This window comes from Hyaena hyaena, unplaced genomic scaffold, assembly GCF_003009895.1.
Source record: "Hyaena hyaena isolate Hyena2069 unplaced genomic scaffold, ASM300989v1 scaffold_1147, whole genome shotgun sequence".
Classification (NCBI taxonomy): Eukaryota; Metazoa; Chordata; class Mammalia; order Carnivora; family Hyaenidae; genus Hyaena; species Hyaena hyaena.
The window spans coordinates 1-20856 of record NW_024081783.1 but is presented as its reverse complement, the minus strand read 5'-3'; the positions used below and the strand labels follow the sequence as shown (position 1 = coordinate 20856).

The following is a 20856-nucleotide window of genomic DNA, read 5'->3' as shown; positions in this document are numbered from 1 at the left end:
AAAGTAAACAATAGATTGGGCAAGAACCTGGAGAGAAAAGGCAGTCTTTGTGGTGGGGCCTGGTTTATATACTCAGGGATTATAAATTTCCCTTGACAGCTTTCAGTGGGAATGGCTATCTTGCAAAATTCCAAGAAAAATGCTTTCTGGACAGTTCTACTTGCCTTTGGAGCAGGGTTGCCACCTGCATTGCTTTTAGAGGACCCCACCCCAGCTTTTACTTTTTCCCAGATGTCTGGTGTCTAAAACCTTATAGGTTATTTACTTTCACTTAGGAATCATTTTCCTTCCCCGGCTGAAAGGCAAACATCTCTGATGGAAGAGTCAAGATCCAGCACTACACTGGCCAATCCCTACACTCATTCTCACTTTATCCCTGGGACTATTTAATATACAACCTAACCCTTGAATCTAGACTGTCTTGTATGGCTCTGTCTCTTATGACTGTATATCGTCTCCAGTCTTATTTGCAAATTCCTCCAGGGAAGAAATTATGGCAAAAGATTTTGCAAAATGTTGGTTTTTCTTGACCCTTTTTAGTTCCTACCTGTATAGCACAATTCAACATCAGAAATAGGTGAATAGTAAATACTAAATTATTATTGATTATTATGACCTGGTTTCCCTTCCCATAATTCTGGACTGTAATGTGTTCTCTAGTATTTTCAGAACTTGAAATTATGGAGCAGACTGTGGTTGTAGCAGACAGTTCCAAAGCTTCTGGAATCGCTGTGAGAGACAACATAAGACTACAAATTAAGGAGGAGGAAAAAAAGCCAACTCTGAACAATCTCAGAAACCGATCCTTACTGACCAAGAATCTTAAGATACAGATGAACAGACTTACTAAACTGAAAAAGAGTCCTGTTTTCTTCCCATAGCGCAAACATTATCTAGTAAAATGTATGTTTACTTTGGGTGAATCTGTAGGTAGCAAGGCCCCCTCATAAGGTATTTCAATACCTTGCTTGGCCTTTCAGTACTCAAAACACATGGAAATGAGTCATTCGTATGGAAAGCTGCCCTATGGGGCACCTGGGTGGCTCAGTAAGTTAAGCGGTTAAGCGTCAGACTTCGGCTCAGGCCGTGATCTCACGGTTCATGGGTTCGAGCCCCGCACCAGGCTCTGTTCTGACAGCTAGCTCAGAGCCTGGAGCCTGTTTCAGATTCTGTATCTCCCTCTCTCTGTGATCCCCTCCCCTGCTCATGCTGTCTTTCTCTCTCTGTCTCTCAGAAATTAGTAAAACATTAAAGAAAAAAAAAAAAGGAAAACTGCCCTATAAAATCTTCTAAAACAAATCCTTGTTTGATTTTTCTTTAGAGATTTAAAAAAATTTTTGTTTTCAAATAAACTCTACACCAAACGTGGAGGGCTCAAACTTAGGACCCGGAGACCAAGAGTCACATGCTCTACTGGCTGAGGTAGCCAGGCACCGCAAATCCAGGGGTTTGATCTAACAACAGACTTTATTCCCTAATTTTACGTCTAATTTTTATCTGTTTTTGTGAAGAGAGTTTAGTGTGCTTGGCAAAAAACACATCACCAAGAAACAATTTTTCTTTTTACTGAATACTGATTTTGAGAAAATATATTCAAGGGAAAGGGAAAGAATTGGTGGGGAGGCCTTTACAGCTTTTCATTTGGGTTAGTAGAAAAAATAAATAAATAAGTGGAGCTTAGGGAATGGCAGTAGGGTTAAAGCTTCTGACTTTGGTTCAGGTCATGATCTCATGGTTACTTGAGCCCCGCATTGGCTCACTGCGGTCAGCGCAGTGCCTGCTTTGCATCCTCTGTCTCCCTCTCTCTCAAAATATAAACATCTGAGGCACCTGGGTGGCTCAGTCGGTTAAGCATCCAGCTCTTGGTTTCCGCCCAGGTTTCAGTCACAAGGTTCGTCGGTTTGAGCCCCGCAACAGCACAGAGCCTGTCTGGGATTCTGTCTCCTCTTTCTGCCCCTCCCCTGCTCGTTCTCTCTCTCAAAAACAAATAAACATATATATATTATACAGTCATACATCTATATAAACACTTAAAAAACAAGATACCTTGGAGTCATCAAAATAAAATGCAGGAGCTACTTCTGTGTTTTGTGGAAAGGGAAACGGAACTTCCAGAGTAAGAGGAAGACCCGCCTAGGGCACTATGTTATGAGGACTTAGAAGTCACAACACTTTCCAAGAATCTGAAAATGAAATGGGGTAGGGTTTTCCCATTTTTGCCCAAGGTGAGGTATTTGGGACCTGCATTTACCTCGAGTAAAAGAATTCTGAGTTTTGGGGCGCCTGGGTGGCTTAGTCGGTTAAGCGTCCGACTTTCCCTTGGGTCGTGGTCTCGCGGTTCGTGGGTTCGAGCCCCGCGTCGGGCTCTGTGCTGACTGCCAGCTCAGAGCCTGGAGCCTGTTTCAGTCTGTGACTCCCTCTCTCTCTGACCCTCCCCTGCTCACGCTCTCTCTCTCTCTCTCCTAGAAATAAATAAAACATTTAAAAAAAAAAAGAATTCTGAGTTTTTACCTCTAATATGGAACGGGTACCTTACCAGGTATGGGGTAGGATGGAAGGGAAGCAGTGAAAACAAGTTCCAAGACATGAAGGGATTGGCCCAAGTGTACGAGCAAGTTTCTAAGAGAAACCAGGTTTCCAGATCGGTTTACCTCGCGGTATAAGCTGCCTGAGAGACTGAAACAAGTGACTCCAGGGGTAAACTCCCCCATTAAGGTAGCATGCACCTCAAAGACAGGGTGACGGCTTCTCAGAAGAGGCAAGATTTGTTTATTTGCGTAAGACTAGAGCAAAACCCTTATCTCGGGGCCTAGGAAATAATGAAACATGCTAAAAATAGGCTTAAAACACTCTGAGGGAAGTTCATCAACAACAATTAAAACTGACTTTAGAAAGAATAAAACTTGACTGTTCCGCATTTTTTCTACTAGTAAAAATAATGTAATGAAAAGAAACATTCTTTTTTTTTTTAAATATTTTTATTTATTTCTAGGAGAGAGAGAGAGAGAGAGAGAGACAGTGTGAGCAGGGGAGGGTCAGAGAGAGAGGGAGTCACAGACTCTGAAACAGGCTCCAGGCTCTGAGCTGGCAGTCAGCACAGAGCCCGACGCGGGGCTCGAACCCACGAACTGCGAGATCATGACCTGAGCGAAAGTCGGACGCTTAACCGACTAAGCCACCCAGGCGCCCCTGAAAAGAAACATTCTTGACAATTTCAAAGAGCTGGATGCAAAGGCTAAGGCGGGTGAGGAGAAAGGGAAAGAAGGAGGAGGTGGGTCCGCGTTGACAGCACCTCTGGCTCCACCTCCACCAGGATCCGGTGAGGGAGAGCTCGTCCTTACCCGCCCCTACCCGGGTAGGGCCGAGTCTCAGCGCTCCCACGGGATCCTAGTTCCAGCCCCGCCTCCGTCCGGCTCGGCTACATCCGGCTCCCGCAGTCAGCGCTTCTGCGGCGAGTCGGGGGAGGAGGGAGGCGGGACTTCCGGTGTTTGAAAAACTTCCGGCGGGAACCGGAAGATGCGGTCATACACACAGAATCCCGGGCCTTCCGACTCGCCGGGCGGGAAGGTGAGCTGAGTGTCCGCCTTGGCGGTGTTCCTGCGGGCTCGCGTGAGCCCGGCGCCTGGGCTCCGGTAGTCCTGGGGCCGTTTAAAAACTTCCGAGCGCTCATTTGGGAAATAACATCCCTTTTTAAAGTGAGAAGTGTCATTACATTTTACGGTTTGCGGTATCTTCCAACCTACACCCGGAAAGCCCCTCCTAGCTGCCGCGTGTCACCTGGCGCGTCTTCCCAGTCACATCGCAGCTCTTAGCACGTAAGGGCAGACATGGGAAAACCCAGGCAAACCTAGCTTGTTTCCACACCTCAAGTTATCGGAGATGGGGGAGGAAGCACCCTTTTCACTCTCAGATCATGGCCTTGTCTGCATCATCCGCATCCTAGGCAGCGTGTCTGGCATTTGGAGGCGCTGAATAACTGTTGAGGAAAGGAGTGAATGGGAACTCTCTAGGCAACTTTATTCAAACCTCCCCCGCGCCAGCATGTTATAATACAATGTTTGTGGCATGGGAAACAGGGCTGGTCTTGCTGTTTGCGGCTTTGGGTTCTAGCTACCTAACTGGCACATAGGTTTTCCCTTTGAGTAAATCATCTCTACTGGATCTCAGGCTTCTTATTCATAAGGGGGGAAAAAAAGGACTCTCTGGTTTCTTAGGATCTTTCCAGGTCTATTTGTTTATATTATGTAGGGATCTTTGTTGACATTCCAAGCAATTCTTTTTGTACCCTCGGGGAAACACCTTTAGCTGCCTCTTAAAAAGTTGTTCCCCGCCGCTCTTAAAGTTTCTAATTGTGGTTTTCCCAATTTTAATGTAGTATTTATGTGTGCGCAGGTTTCTTCAACTCCCCATTCCCCGATTTTCACTCACCCTTATTTAGTGCCTCCTCCCTTAAGACCATCCCAGCAACTGATTTTGAATATGCTCGTGTGTCTGCAGAGATAAGACAGCTTTGAAAAAGGAAATTTCTTAGGCCACTAAGAATAAGAATGTTCTTCTGTATCATCACTTTTTCAAAGAAAACAATGAGTGCCATGTGTGATATTGCCCAATAGTGATGGGGAAAATGTATATTTCTCTAGAGACCATTTTGTATATATTCTTTTGTTCATTTCATACATAGATATTGAGTAGCTATTAAATGCTAAGTTCTGTGTTCTGCAGAATAAGGCAAATGTGGTTTTTAACTTCACGGTGTTTACTGTCATGAAGTAAACATGGAGGATGCAGACAATAAACAAGTATTATTCTAGATTGTGTTGTATTGTGTATAAAGGAAGTAAATAGGGTCTATAATAATATCATATCTGAGAAACTCATTTTAGGCCTAATATGCTGAGGTGTAAGAAATGAGAAGGAGCTAGTCTAATGATGAGCAGCGGGAATAGTGTTCCAGGCAGAGTGAACTTGAGATGTAAAAGATCATGATTCATACAGGGACGGAAAGAATGTTGTAACTGGCTGAAGAGCTGCAGCAAATGGTCACTGTGGTTAGAAAGACAGGCAGGGGTCAGTCCTGCCTGAGTAGGGCATTTTAGAAGGTCATGGTACAAAATATGATTTGATTCTAAGAGGATGGAGTGGGAAGTAGGAATGGTTTTTAAGCATTTTCTAAATGATCTTTTGGGTTCATATGTGGAGAATGGGTAGTAGAGGCAAGAGTGGAAGCAGGGAAGTCAGGTAAGAGGCTATTACAGTAGTCTGTTGGGGACTAAAGAGATCATAGGAATTTAAGCTGTAATTTGGAGTAAGAATTTATGTTATTTATTAGTAGACTGGTTGTGAGAGATGACAGAAAAAAAGATTTGGAAGACTTTGGCTTAGCAAATGGAACTTTGGAGGATGATAGATGTATTCAGTACTTTGGTTGTGGAGATGTGTAAACATATTCCAAAACTTGCCACATTTGTGTACTTTAAACGTGTACAATGTATTGTATGTCAGTTACAGCTCAGTGAAGCTGTTAAAATGTTTCCAACGTTCTGGTTTAGCCATCTATTTAGATGGATGATGGTGCCATTAACTGAGATGGGAAAGACTGGAGTAGGAATGGGTTTTAAGATCAGAAATGGTTATCAAGATTTCATTGTGGGTATGTGAAATTTTAGGTAAGTTTGAGGCATCTAAATAGCTTCTTAGGCAGTATGAATAATTTATTATGTAAATCTGAATCTTAGGCAAGATTTGGGTTGGAGGTATTAGGATTGTTAATAAGTAGTTGACACAGATATTTAAAAGCATGGAAATGGATGGAATTTTGGTTAGTTTCTGATGAACCCTATGATATGAAGAAAGGGAACATGAGAAGAGTGTAGAAGGAGAAACAGCTCCCAGAAACCTCAGTCTTTGAACTGGAATATGTATATCATTGGGAGTATACCTGGCATAGGCAGTTTCAAAGAAATAGCTTCTAGGTCCTTAACTTCTATATATACTCTTCCTAAAACCGGTCTGTCTGAAATTGGCCTATGTGCTCAAACATATTCTCCTTTCCCACCTCCTTTTTCAAATTCATATTTTTCTACTTGTCAGAGGCTAAGTTTACATCTTACTCATCATTCAACGGCAACATGGCTTCCAGGTGCCTAATAAAGGGGAATTTGGAAACACTTGTTTCAGGAAAGAAAAAATATTTGTTTCTTTAATGGTTAATCAGAATTTTATGAGATTGCCATGGGTTGTTTCCCCTTATTTTAAACACATTTCTATTAAGGATGAAGTGTGGAGTGAGAACTGGTGCATGGTAGTCTGTATGGCAATGTTCTGAATTCTGGTATATTGTAGAATGGAGAGGTGGGAGTAGATGATCTGGTTGGGTTGTTTGTTGGGGAATTTAGTATCTTCAGGTTTTTATTTTGGGGCTGGTCAGTTTCTCCAGAGAAGAGCCTTTCCATTTCCCTCTCTGGAGACAAAGGGTCTGACTAGGACCTTAGTGGGAGAAGAAGACTGTGGGGATGGGTCCTCTTCTTCTACTATTCGGTCTGTATGGTTCCCACACTCACAACTATATTTGGTGTCCTGTAGTCTAAAGATGATTTTATCCTTTCCAGAGAATCTTCTCCAGACTTTTCCCCGGGGCAGTTGCTTAATAGCATGAAGTGGAGTAGGCCTTCTAGAGATTCTTTGCCTTAGACAACTGACACCAGCCCTTAGTCCCTTCATTCTCAGTTCCAAGGTATCAGGTACTGCTTCTTGTGATGTTTTAATGATAGTGCAGAATAAATTGGTTTGATTCTGAAGTGCTCCCATTGCTGACTTGGAATTTTAGTTTTTATGTAGTGAAATCTGTTTGTCTTTTGGCTTTTGGAATTTTGAGTTATGCCTAGGAAAACTTTTCTTCCCCTGCCTCCACTCCAAATAATGAAAATGGTCATCTTTATTTTCTGTAGTACTTTTGTAGTTTTATTTTTTTAATTAAATGTTTGGTTTTTGTTTTTTTTTTTAATTTTGGAGAGAGAGAGAGAGAGAGTGCATGAGTGGGAAAGAGAGAGAGATTGAGAGAGAGAGAGAATATCTTAAGTAGTCTCTATGCTCAGCACAGAGCCTGACTTGGCGCTCAATCCCATGACCCTGGGATCATGACCTGAGCTGAAATTAAGAGTTGGACACTCAGCTGACTGAGCCACTCATGTGCCCCTTGTAGTTTTATTTTATGCATTTTATTATTTACTTATTTATTTATTTTGACTGTCTCTCTTACATATATTTTTATGTTATTTTTTTCCCTTAACTTAAAATTTGGGTAACATACAGTACAATATTGGTATCAGGAGTAGAATTCAGAGATTCATTATTTATATACAACATCCAGTGCTTATCACAGGTTCCCTCCTTAGGAACTCATCACTCATCTAGACCATCTCCCACCCACCTCCCTCCATCAACCTATAGTTCTCTATTATTAAGAGTCACTTGTGGTTTGTTTCCCTCTCTTCTTCCCCCTTCCCATATGTTCATCTGTTTTGTTTCTTAAATTCCACATATGAGTGAAATTGTATGGTATTTGTCTTTCTCTGATAGACTTATTTTGCTTAGCATAATACATTCTAGCTTCATGTTGTTGCAAATGGCAAGATTTCGTTCTTTTTGATGTCTGAGTAATATTCCATTGTGCATCTATACCACATCTTCTTTATCCACTCATTAGTTAGCAACATTTGGTCTCTCCTTAGTTTGGCTATTGTTGATATGCTCCTGTAAACATTCAGGAGGATGTACCCCTTTGAATCTGTACTTTTTTACCCTATAGGTAAACACCTAATAGTGCAATTGCTGGATCATAGGGCAGTTCTATTTTTAGTTTTTTGAGGAACCTCCATTCTGTTCTCCAAACTCTTGCACTAGTTTGCATTCCCAGCAACAGTGCAAGAGGATTCCCCTTTCTCTGCATCCTTGCCAACACCTATTGTTTTTTGTGTTGTTAATTTTAGCTATTCTGCAGGTGTAAGGTGATATTTCATTGTTGTTTTGATTTGTATTCCCCTGATGATGAGTGATATTGAACATCTTTTCATGTGTTTGTTAGCCCTCTGGATGTCTTCTTTGGAAAAGTGTCTGTTCATGTCTTCTGCCCATTTCTTAACTTGTTTTTTGGATGTTGAATTTGATACGTTCTTTATAGATTTTTAGATACTAACCCTATACCAGATACGCTTTTTGCAAATACCTTCTCCCATTGTGTCGGCTGCCTTTAGTTTTGTTGATTGTTTTCTTCACTGTGCGGACTTTTTCCTTTACGAAGTCCCAATAGTTCATGTATACTTTGTTTCCCTTGCCTTCAGCGACATGTCTAGTAAGACGTTGCCATGGCAGAGGTTCAAGAGGTTGCTGCCTGTGTTCTCCCCTAGGATTTCGATGGTTTCCTATCTCACATTTAGGTCTTTTTCCATTTTGAATTTACTTTTGTGTATGGTGTAAGAAAGTGCTCCAGTTGCATTCTTCTGCATGTCGCTGTCCAGTTTTCTCAACACCATTTGTTGGAAAGACTGTCGTTTTTCCATTGGATATTCTTTTCCTGCTTTGTTGAAGATTAGTTGACCAGATAATTGTGGGTCCATTTCTGGATTTTCTATTCTGTTCCATTGATCTACGTGTCAGTTTTTTGTGCCAGTACCATATTGTCTTGATGACTACGGCTTTGTAATATTGCATGAAATCCAGAATTGTGATGCCTCCAGTTTTGCCCTTCTTTTCAGGATTGCTTTGGCTATTTGGGATCTTTTGTGGTTCCATACTTATTTTAGGATTGTTTGTTTGTTTTAGCTGTGAGAAATATTTTGTGCATTTTTGTTCAGGCTATGGCAGTAGGACTTAAATATTTGTTTTCCACCAGAAGGATAGCTTGTTGTCTTAATACAACTTATTGAAAAGTTCATTTCTGTCCTGATTTGAAATGACACCCCATGATACACTAATTTTTTCTGTTTGTGTTTTTGTTTGATTATAGTAAAGTTCATATAACACAGAAATCAAAACTTACCCATTCCTTGATGATCAGTATCTAGAAGCACTTATTTGAAGAAGGATGACCTGCATAAGCATACAGTGCCACAAAGGGAGGTGAAGGAAAAGATGGAAGATTATCCTGTCTACTTCCTAGAGACTTTTTTCTTTTGTTCTTGTGATTTACTCTGGGTGCCCTCTTGGCTAATAGCTCTGCAATTACTGGACTGAATTGAGCTAAAGAGCCGAGGGCACATGTAACCTTTTGTAACAACCCCTTTGTATTTCTGTGAGGCATCCCTTCTTTTTCTAAGTGGAAGTTAGAACTGGAGGCATTGTAACATATGACTGGTTAAAGGGTTCCAAGCATGTCAGAGTCTAATGTAGATTTTAGAGTTTGACATACATTCTTTAGGTAATAAAATTTATTAGCTAAAGTAAATTTGCTTACTTCCTGTATTATAGGATGTCTCTGGTTATTTGTCTCCATGTTTTAATTTAAAGAGCTGGGCCTTTGAATTTGGTAAATATTTTCTAGTGACATTAGTGATTGTTTTTAATTTTCAAATAAGTGTTTTATTTAAATACCATAAGCTAAGGGAATGGATGTTCTTATTTTTTAATTAAAAAAATTTTTTTAATGTTTATTTCTTTTTGAGAGAGACTGAGTATGAGTGGGGGAGGAGCAGAGAGAGAAAGGGAGACATAGAAACCGAAGCAGGCTCCAGGCTCCGAGCTGTCAGCACAGAACCTGATGCAGGGCATAAACTCACGAAGCATGAGACTGTGACCTGAGCTGAAGTCGGATGCTTAACCAACTGAGCCACTCAGGCGCCCCGGGAATGCATGCTCTTGTTTTAGGAATAACATGGCTGCTTATTCAGTCCATCAGCATTTATTTGACTGTCAACTTTATAGATAGGCCTTTTTTTTATGTTGTAAGAAGATATAAAAGTGGGAAAATACTTCTTATCTTTGAGATAATAGTTTAATAAAGGACTTTATAATTTGCTGTCTGATAAAACACCTCATAGTGCTTGTGGTATACTCAAGCATGTAACTCTAAAAAAACCTAAAAATTGTCACCCTGTTGGAGCTAACATTTTTCCAAAGATGGCCCACACTCCTCAGGCTTTGAAACCATTGGAAGACTGTTAGCTGCACTTATAGTTGGCAGCCGTGTAGGAGGGGAAGCCAGTGTTCAGGTTTTTGAATACTTCTCATTTTTTTCTCTATAGCATTTTTTAACAGCAGAGCTATTGGAGTGTTGGTTTTGAGTGGCACATCATTTTGTAGACAACACAAGTGATAATTATTCAAGTGATTCACATTATGCTGATTTTATCTTCTGTTTCTTCCAGATGTCATCATTGCCAAGAAGAGCAAAAGTAAAGGTCCAGACTGTGGTATCCAAAGATGAATTCTCTTCCTTCTCAGAGTTGTAAGCATATTGGTTTCATATGGGGTTAGGAGAATGATGTATAAGGAGGAATGCATTCTGTCACTTACTAATGGAAGTCATTTGGGTTGAGGAAGGCTGTGTCTTTTTCATTCATTCATGGGACAGATATTTATTGAACTCATGCTTTGTCCCAGGCTCTGTTTCGGTGTTGATGTTCAACTATTGAACAAGGAGAGAGAAAGTAACCAACTAACATGATATAACATGATATTTACACTAGAGTGTAAGCTCCATGAGAGCAGGGAGTTTTTTATATCACTTCAGACCAGAGTTTCTCAAACTCAGCACTATCGACCAGATAATTCTTTGCTGTGGAGACTGTCTTTTAGGATGTAATCATTGTAGGATGAATAGCAGCATCCCTGGTCTCTAACTAGACTAACTAGTGCCAATCGGATCCCCCCAGTTGTGACAATTAAAAACGTCTCCAGACGTTCCCAGGTATTCCCTGTGGGGATAAAATTGTCCCCAGTTGAGAGCCTCTGCTTTAGAGCACTGTACTGTGTGTGGCCTGAAGTTATTTGTTAAATAAGTGACTGATAAGTGTTAGGCAGTAATAAGTACTCTACAGGAACATTAAACAGGGCAAAGGATTGCATGGTGAGTGGTTCTGGGCAGGGACCATCTTGGATGCAGTATTCAGGAAAGTTCTCTTTGAGATGTGACAAGAGATCTGAGTGAGATTTGGAAGTACAACTTGCAAGGATACGTGGATGTGTGTTCCAAGTAGAGGGAGCAGCAAGTGCAGACTCCGAGGCAGGATGAGTTGGCTGTGTTCAGGCAACAGCAAGACCAGTGTGGCCAGACAAGAAGTCACCAAGTCTGAGAGCGACTGGAAATGCGATTGGAATGGATAGGACCTCAAAGGCCTTGACAAGGTGTCAGAGTCTTACTTTGAAGTGGTGTAACTGGACCAACGTGAGTTTGCTCCTTGGTGAGTCACAGGTACACCAGGGGGAGTTGTCACACAAAGTCAACATTATTCAAAACAAATAAGGAGATCACTGGGATTATCTTGCAAAGCTGTGACTCCCCAAAAGAGGGTGAATAGGTACCCTTTGTTTTGGATTAGGATGACAAAGAAGCCATGTCATTGTAGAGGTGGGCCAAAGGTCACGCATGCACTTAAGGAAACATACCCATACATACATTGTATGTTATGTAAATGAGGCTTGTGCCCCTCCTTGGGTGGAGATTTTAGTATTATAATGAGGTAAAGGTAATTGCTGGACATTTCAGGGGTCACTCTAAGGTCTGTCTGTGCAGGTGCAAGTCAGGGCTTTAGCTCAGAGGGACTGGGTGGTCTGGACCTGCAAGACGTCTTGTCAGGGCAATCCCATTATGTGAAGGGTGGTTTTGGGCTTCATTTGCCTGATTTAAGGGATAAGTCACCAGAGAGAAGAGCTTAAGGAAAAATATAAGACTGGAAAAATGTTAATACAAGCAAGTGGGCAGTAAAGGTCAGGTTATGGGGTCTAGCTAGTGACAGTGGGTTGGGAAGCCATTGGAAGGTTTGGGACAGGGATGTGACATGATCTGGTTTACAAGATCATTCTGGTGTCTTGGTGGAGAGCAGATTGTAGGGGAACAAGAATGGAAGCAGGGGATCAGTTAAGGAGATTATTGTAGAAGTCTAGGGTCCTGGAAGTGAAAGTGGTGAGAAGTGGTCTCTTTTGGGATACATACACACACACACACACACACACACACACACACACACACACACACACACATATACACACACACTTTTTTTTTTTTTAGTTTATATTCTCTTATTTAGAGAGAGAGAGTGAGCTGGGGAGGTCAGAGAGGGAGAGAGAGAATCCCAAGCAGGCTCTACGAGGTCAGTGCACGGAGCCCAATATGGGGCTTGAACTCACTAACTATGAGATCATGAGCAGAGAGGAGTCGGATGCTTAACCAATTGAGCCACCCAGGTGCCCCACTGTTGGCTTTTTATGTAATTTAGGATGTTTCCTACAGCCATTTCCTACTCTTTACATTGGTTTGAATAACTTTATTTAAATTAATTTGATTACCACTTAGGAAACTGTTAAAGTGCTTTTCACTGGTATAATGGCAAAGCTCACAGTGACTGTGGTGTGACACCACCCAATAAATTGCTTAAGGTAATGAATGATTTCCTCTGTTGTGTGTGTGTGTGTGTGTGTGTACGTGCGCGCAAGCGCGCGTGTGTGCGCGCTTGCATGCGCACGTGCTGTATAGGTGAGAGGGGATTGGAGACACCTGTGATTCATCGCATATCCGGGCTATTTTTACACTGGCCCTTGATCACCTCTTGTTTCAGTACTTAGCAATATGTACGCATAGCCTGTGCTCACATCACTCCATTTTATATTAAACACCTCCTACCTTATTCTTTTTTCAAGAAGCATGCCTTTTTTGCCTTTAACATTTGGCTTCATTTTTCATTCATTTTCTATGAATTTGCTCCTAGATCATCTGCCTCTGAAGATGACAAGGAAGATAGTGCTTGGGAGCCCCAAAAGAAAGTACCCAGAAGTCGTAAGCAGCCTGTTCTCAAGGAATCCAAACCAAAGAGGGTGCGGCGGGTAAAGAAGACTGCCCTACAGATCAGTGATGGCTCCGAAGGCGTGGCTGTTAAGGAGGAGCTGGTAGGTGCTTCAGTTGAATGGAGAGAACACTGTAGTGCTTCCCTAATTGGTGGTGCTACTTTCTCCTAGCAGAAGGACGAAGCAGGTAGATGACAAAAATTACAGAGCAGTGGCATTCTCTAACGTGGGCCTTAATAGTATTTACCATCAAATCCACTATGTTGGGAGGGAAAGGGTATTTATCAAGTGACATATTTTTTGCTATAAGCAAACTCTATATCTATACCGATCTTGATTTTTAAAAAAGCACCAAACAATAAATTATAGGCTTTGTTGCATTACAAAAAGAGTTATACATTTCCAAAATCATTCCCTGTGATATTCCTTTAAATAATTGCTTCCATAGTACATTTGAAAGAATACTCTTTTAATGTGTAGTAGAAGCCTGACTCTCCAGGGACACATTGTGTATTGTTGGGGACATTACATTGTACTTTCCTGTGCCCTTGGATAGGGCTTTCATTTAAATCAGTCTTTTCTCCTGTTATCCTCTGTTTCTTCATCTTTGCATACAAGCTTTTCACTGAACACACTTTTAATAGTCAAATGGGCATTACCTATGGTTGAAAAAGTATTGACTTATATTGACTTATTGACTTATGTCATCTTGTTGGCAGAATTTGGAGGTTTTTCAATAAGCATGGCATGGTTTCACTTAAAAACAGCTTGATTGCCTTACCTATGAAATATCTCTTAGTTCAGTGGTTCTTGGTATTAGAGTCATAAACCCTTTGAGAATCCAATAAAAGTTATGAACCCTCTCTTCCCATGCCTAGCTTCTAGTTCAAGAAGTTACAGCTTAAGAACCCTTGTCATGGTGATTTCTTGGTCCTTCCAGTGATGCTCAGTTATATGTGTATACAGGGAAAAGAAAATTCAAATAGAAAGTCTCTTAACACTTAAACATACTGCAGGTCGCCTGGCTTAGTCAGTTAACTGTCCAACTTCGGCTCAGGTCATGATCTTGCGGTCTGTGAGTCTGAGCCCCGCGTTGGGCTCAGTGCTGATACCTTGGAGCCTGGAGTCTGCTTTGGATTCTGTGTCTCCTCTGTTCCTCCCCCGCTCACACTCTGTCTGTCTCTCTCTCTCAAAAATAAATATTTAAAAAAGGAAACATTCTGGGAAGTTTTTAGAATTTCTTTCAGAATTGTCAAAATTCACAATGTTTTATACCTCAGTGAAAGTACTTTTAGCACATTAGAAGATTTCATTTCATTAGGTTTAACATTTTGTAGCCACCACTGCACAAAATAATTGAAAACACTATTTTGGGTTGAGCTAGAATTGGTAACCTCCTAATAACTTTGTTTTTAGTAAACATCATAGACAAAATTAATCATTATTGTGTCTTCCTCTCTGTGTTGCTGGCATTTACCAACCCATTGGCTGCTCCTCTTTGTTTTTGAAGACTTTAGCTCTGCTCCTACTTCACGTCTCCTCTGTGCCATCTTCTGCCATTGTTTGTAGTGATTTCCCCTCCACACTGTGATGAGCTCCTTAATGCCCTGTGTTCCTGGTTCTTCAACCTCCTCATCTCCAGGAACTGTTTCTTCTTCTCTGCCTTTATCACCCCTCTCATGAACTCAACCTGAATCCTATCATCATTAGAAACTGTTACCACTGACATTCCCATTCAGCCATCCCACTTTTGGGGCCCTATCTCACCATTTCCTATTCTCCCAGCTCACCGTTTAGGTACTATCACTGCCACAGTTTTACAGCCTTGACACAACTTCTCATTGGTAGCTCTCAACCTGGGGAACTCGAAAAAATGTCAGTGCAAAGGCCCCTGTTCTAGACCGGTTAAGCCTGGAAGGAATTGTGGGCGTGGGCCTGAACATCTGTGTTATTACATTCTTAAAGCTCCGCAGGTGACTTCTGTGGACAGCCAGGGCTGAGAGCCACGACCCAGACCCGCCTCACAGATCACTGTCAGTCAGCCCTTTTCCTGCCTTACCGGGTCTGAACTATATAATGTGTCATTTAAATCACCTTCTATTAGCTACACCAGTTTTGCCTTTCTTTCCTTCAATTACACGTTGCTGATCAAACCCAACACTGGGTGAACCATCATCTCTCCTCTGCCATCACTGAACTGCTGACTGTTGCTAAAAGTGGCCTTGACCTAATGTTTTTCATTAGATTCATAATCTCAGACATCAAAATGACACTAAAAATACCTGGCAGACTCATTCTTTCTCTGGCAGATTTGTTTTTCCTAAATATCTTCCTCTTCTTTCCCTCTCAGCTGATGACATTGCCTTTTACATATTTGAGAATATATGAAGCTTCTTGTTATCTCACAACCAGGTTAGCCATATTTGTGTTCATGGTCTGTCCTGTTAAGGTGGAGGAGATGGCATCCCTCCTATCCAGAGTTAGTCCCACCTGCCATCCCCTCTTACTCAAGCCTGTGTCACTAGGCATTCCCTTTCTTTTCTCTTGTCAGCTTTTCTTCCAGTGGCTCAGTTGCTACAGAGTATAAAAATGCTCTTTTAAATCTGATTTTAAGAAGCATCCCCTTGACTCTTTATCCCTTGCCAGTTCTCTGTCAAGCTCACACAGTACAACACAAGGCAATGCCAAGGCCTGCTGACTGATTTGACTGTAAAAAACACAATGAGCCACTTTTTTGCCTTAGTTTACTACTTTGAGAGACAGCAAAAAGAAGAATGATCAATTTTTCTTGGAGTCTTGGGTTTAGCCATAGGCTACATAATAACCATTTGGGAGTGTTAAAGCTGATTAAGAAAACACTGAAGGCAGAAGAAAATGAACTTTGATTATTCAGTCTGCCAAAGATTCAGGTTGAATATAAGGAGGGAAATGTTCTGATGGAGGCGTATTAGACTTGAGTATGTCACTGAGACAGACTATAGGATCTTACAAAATGAGGAGAGATTTCCCTATGTTTTTGATAGTTTAGATCTACATTTCTCAAAATTATTGGTCTTTGAACCCCTTTACACTCTTAAAACTTACTGAGGACCACAAGGAACTTTTGGTTATGTGGGTTATTGATACTGATATTTAACATATGAGAAATTAAAAATGAGAAATTAAACTATTGATCAATTTTAAAATAATAGACCTATCACATGATTATGCAGCTAACACTAATGAAAAATAAGAATATATTTTCCTAACCATCAGCAAAAAATTAGTGAGAAGAGTGACACTGTTTTACATTTTTGCAGTTGTCTTCAATGTCTGACTCAAATGTATAAAGAACATTAACTGTATGACTGAAATGTATAAAGAACATCTGCCTCCACCCATATACGTATTTGGAAAAGGGAGAGGTGTTTGAAAAGCTTTTCAGATAAATGTGGATATTCTTATATGATGCAGTACCAAACCTCAGTAAGTGGTAGTTTCTTAAAAGTTTGTTTCATTGTGGAATCTGAAACCATGTTAATGAACTTCTTTATCACATTAAAATCCATTTGTCTGTGTTATTTGGATGGGTCTTTCACCGGTGCATGAATTTGTGACATACAGTATATCGGTCTTTTGGGCAATAGCAGTTCACTGATTTATATAGATCTTCTGGATGTTACTATCTTTCATTATCTGATGACAAAAAGTCACATTTGTTAATATAACCACTAGTCTCATTGCAGTGTTGGGAAGCTATCAAGTTCACAGTGTATCCAACTTTTTCACAATTCTAATTTTCACTTTTAAATCCTGAATTTTCCTGTTGGTTGCAAATGTCAGGTGTGTCCTTAAAGTGACAGTCTCGGTTCATTTATGAGAAAATGTCCGCCAGATCCCAGGTCTGAAAAACCATAACTTGTCAGTCGTTATTTCAAGTAAAAATGGTGATTTACGGAATAAGACGCTGGTTGCGCTCACAGCTGCAACAGATGCAGGAGAGCTTTGCTCGAGACAGCTGGTGTACATCTGGACGCACCTGCACGCAGCACAAGTCTTTATGTGGACTGACCATTTCAGCGTAGAGGACTAAAGAGGTGTGCTTCCAAGGAATGAAACTTTACAGCTTGGTAATTTTTAACTGCGTTGTGAAACTCACCTTGTTTTATTGTAAGTGTGTGGCAGGGAAGGGAGCAGTGATGGTCAGTGCTGCTTTGTGTCATTGCCTTGGGTTTTGCTACCATTGCTCTTGTACCATCAGTGAAATGTCAACAAAAAAAGGCAAATAATGTCTTAGCATGATTTCGAATGGCGTTTGATCTCACAGACCCCCTGAAAGGGCATTGGGGCCCCCCAGGGCTCTATGGACAACACTGAGAAACTCTAGGTAAATCTTGTCCAAAGACTCCAGAGAGGATACCCTTACAGGTCTTTATGACTGTTGACTTCTCTTTTTTTCCTTAGTCATTTTTCTTTTTCTTTTTTTGTCTACTTCCTTTTCCCTCTCCTAGGAGGTGGTCTAGGTGTGGTAATGGTGGTATTCACAAATATTTTAATGCTTACCATTAGCGAGGTAACATGATCAGCACTTCAATTGTATGAGCTTACTTCATCCTCACAACAACCCATTGAGGCAGATGCTGTTATTAGCCTGACTTTATAGAAGAGAAAGCCAAGGTGAGAAATACTAAGTGACTTGCTCATAGATAACATATAAGTGATGGAACTGAGTTTCTTTCTTTCTTTTTTTTTTAATGTTTGATTTATCTTAGAGAGAGAGAGAGAAAGAGAGACAGTGTGAGTGGGAGAGTGGCAGAGAGAGTTGGAGACACAGAATTGGAAGCAGGTTCCAGACTCGGTGCTGTCCACACAGAGCCTAACACAGGGCTCAAACTCATGAACTGGGAGATCATGACCTGAGCAGAAGTCGGACGCTTAACTGACTGAGCCACCCAGGTGCCCTGGAACTGGGTTTCTAAGATAACGACATGATTTTGTCAGCATTTCAGGAAACAATATATCTCTCATGAGTGGTTTTACATCAGCCGTGCTCATAAGAGTGGTTTAATAATTAATGACATTTTCCTAACTGGTATCCTTTCTCCTCAGAGGTTGAAGTAAGTAGGCACTTAAATGAGAATCAGAAATTTACTTGATGAGCATAGATTCAGATTGGGAGAATTAGATAAATCCATTCTTTTGGGTTTATTGAATGCCTGCTCTGGTCTAGGTATTCTGTTTGTCACAGTGACATCAAATGGTTTTTTTTTTTTAATTTTTATGTTGTTTTTCTATTTATTTTTGAGAGAGAGAGAGTGAGCACGCAAGCGGGGGAGGGTCAGAGAGCGAGGGAGACACAGAATCTGAAGAGAGGCTCCAGGCTCCTGAGTTAGCTGTCAGCACAGAGCCCGATGTGAGGCTTGAACCCACAAACTGTGAGATCGTGACCTGAGCCAAAGTCGGATGCTTAACCGACTGAGCCACCCAGGTGCCCCAAATGCTTTAAATGCACGAATCTAAGATAGTCTGGTGTATCCGTCTCACAGGAGGGCTGTCTTACCATTGGAACCAAATAACTCAGAATCTTCCGTTTGCTAGGCTTTTCTCTTCCTTGTACATTGCTTAGAAGAATGCTGATCATATTTGCTTTTTACAGTTCCCCTTTTTCTGTTCTATGGCTGACAGCCCTCTGTATGATTGACACCTTCTTTCTGTTGCTAAGTCATTTGATCAGGTTATTATCTACTCTTAATGGACCTAGGACTTGTTCTATTTTTATATCCCTGTTCTTATCCATTTTGTTGCAGCTAAAAATGTAGTAACCAGAGGGCTATTTAATGTACATCATTTCCAGTTTGGTGGTGGTAGGTGGGTATTAGGTTGGGGGGAGGGAGGTGCAGTGCTCTTTATTGTAGTTTCCAGTATTTTCAGTAGTCAGTAACTCTGGAAAAATACTTGATTAAGAAGAGAAAAATGGATTTTGACTGAAAAATAGTTTGGGAATTCTTTTGGTCGAGTTTGTGCCAGCTGCATCACTTAGGTAACCCCAAAAAGGGTGGCTTGTGAAGTTGTAGACTCCATACAGGTGGGATCTCGATGTTATTTACCACTCCACTGCCAAAATGAATGCCAGGTTTCATTGCTTCACACCTGAGCTGTCATGAGGGCTGGAGTGGTTGACAGAGTAGCCCCTGGACATTGGTGTGGACTGCTACTCAGACTCCTAAAGAGAAACGCCTGGCACTACTCTGCTCTCATGCTGTGTTTTCTGTTCCCTTGCCTTCTACATAAATTGGTGGCAGGTATAGCCTGTTGAGTTTTATGAGTGTGTGAGTGTTACTTTTTTTTTTTTTTACCCCCAAAGGGTTAACTTTTGATTGCAGGTTTTAAATCTTGGTTTTTCCAGCACGTGTAGACGTATCCTTTACTCATTTTTAGAAGTTAAACTTTTTATTTCTAGATAGTTATAGATTCACATGCAGTTGTAAAAAAAAAAAAAAAAAAAACCAAAACAGTACAGAGCATGTGTTCCCTTTAATTTCTTCCAGTGATAACATTTTGCAAAACGATAGTAAAATATCACAACCAGGATATTTATATTGATACAATCCAGGGATCTTATGAGATTTCTCCAGTTTTATTTGTGTCTTTATGTATAGTTCTGTGCAGTTTTATCACATGTATGCATATGTTAATCCACCACCCAGAACAGTTCCATCACCACAAGGATCCCTAGATTGCCTTATATTTGCCTTATACCTGCCTCCTGACCCTTACCCCAGTCTCTGACACCCAGTAACCACTGATTTTGGAGGGAATGTTACATAACTCATAAATCGTTAGTATTATGTAAAATTATAAAGTATGTAACTTTTTGTAGTTGCCTTGAGATTCTTCTAAGTTATTGTATCAGTAATTTGTTCCTTTTTATTACTGAATAATATTCTAGAGCATTCGGTTTTTCTCTTTTACTTCTCATGTGTTCTATTTACTGTTTGATAGAATAACTCTGTGGCTGTTGCTGAAGTTGATTTGGAAGACAGAAAAATTAAATTGGATACTGTGCAGACTCTGAAAACAGCAAAAACAAAACGGAAAAATTCAGCTCAGTCACCTTCAGGTCAAAGGACCAAAAAGCTGAAAGTTGATGAAGAAACCAACAGGGCCAGCACCATGGAGAGTGGGCACGAGTCTGCCGAGACGCCGTCCACAAGCGCCACGTGGGAAGGTGCGTGCAAGAAGGAAGAGAACGGAGATGACTTTACATTTGGTCAGTCTCCTTTAAAGAAAATGAAGACGGAAACATGTCCCCAAGGGCAGCCCGTGAGGCTTCCAGCAAATGCCACCAATATTAAGGAGGAGGTGGAAATGAACTGGGATATAGTACAGGTATGTGCACTTGCTTTCTGGTGTTTTAGTTCGTTTGATTCCTTTCTGTTGCAATGACTAAGGAAAGGGTTGGGAGTTTTCAGTTCTCTTGTCAGTGTTGCCAGTGATGTCTGGAGGCTTCAGACACTGGTTCCTGTCCCAGGTACGCTGTTGTATATTACAGCACTCATTGTAACATCGTCACCAACTCTTGATCTACGAGCTGTGACCTCAGGCGAGGTCGGTCTCTGCCATGGTGTTGGAGTGAACATGCAGTATGTAGAGAGATTGCACCAACAGACTGGGCCTTCAGAAGTTCATTGTTAAGTTTTTGTTATGAACTTGGGCTGTGTTTCCCTGTAAAAGTAGGTGAGTGATTAGGTCGTTGGCCATTAGTACATCTCTAACTCTTAAATTTTTTTTTTAATGTTTTATTTATTTCTGAGAGAGAGAGAGACAGTGTGAACAGGGGAGGGTCAGAGAGAGAGGGAGACACAGAATCTGAAACAGGCT

At 41.0% G+C, this 20856-nt stretch overlaps 1 protein-coding gene across 1 annotated transcript; it reads left to right on the top strand.

The window, feature by feature from the left end:
- Positions 1 to 3515: 3515 nt before the first annotated feature.
- On the top strand, positions 3516 to 20364 carry LOC120224285 (S1 RNA-binding domain-containing protein 1-like; the record flags this gene model as incomplete). Its single annotated transcript, XM_039222524.1, has 4 exons — positions 3516 to 3567; positions 10362 to 10441; positions 12921 to 13098; positions 19978 to 20364. Coding segments are annotated over exons 1-4 (696 nt in total), but the record flags the coding sequence as incomplete, so codon positions are not given.
- Between the last annotated feature and the right edge of the window lie 492 nt (positions 20365 to 20856).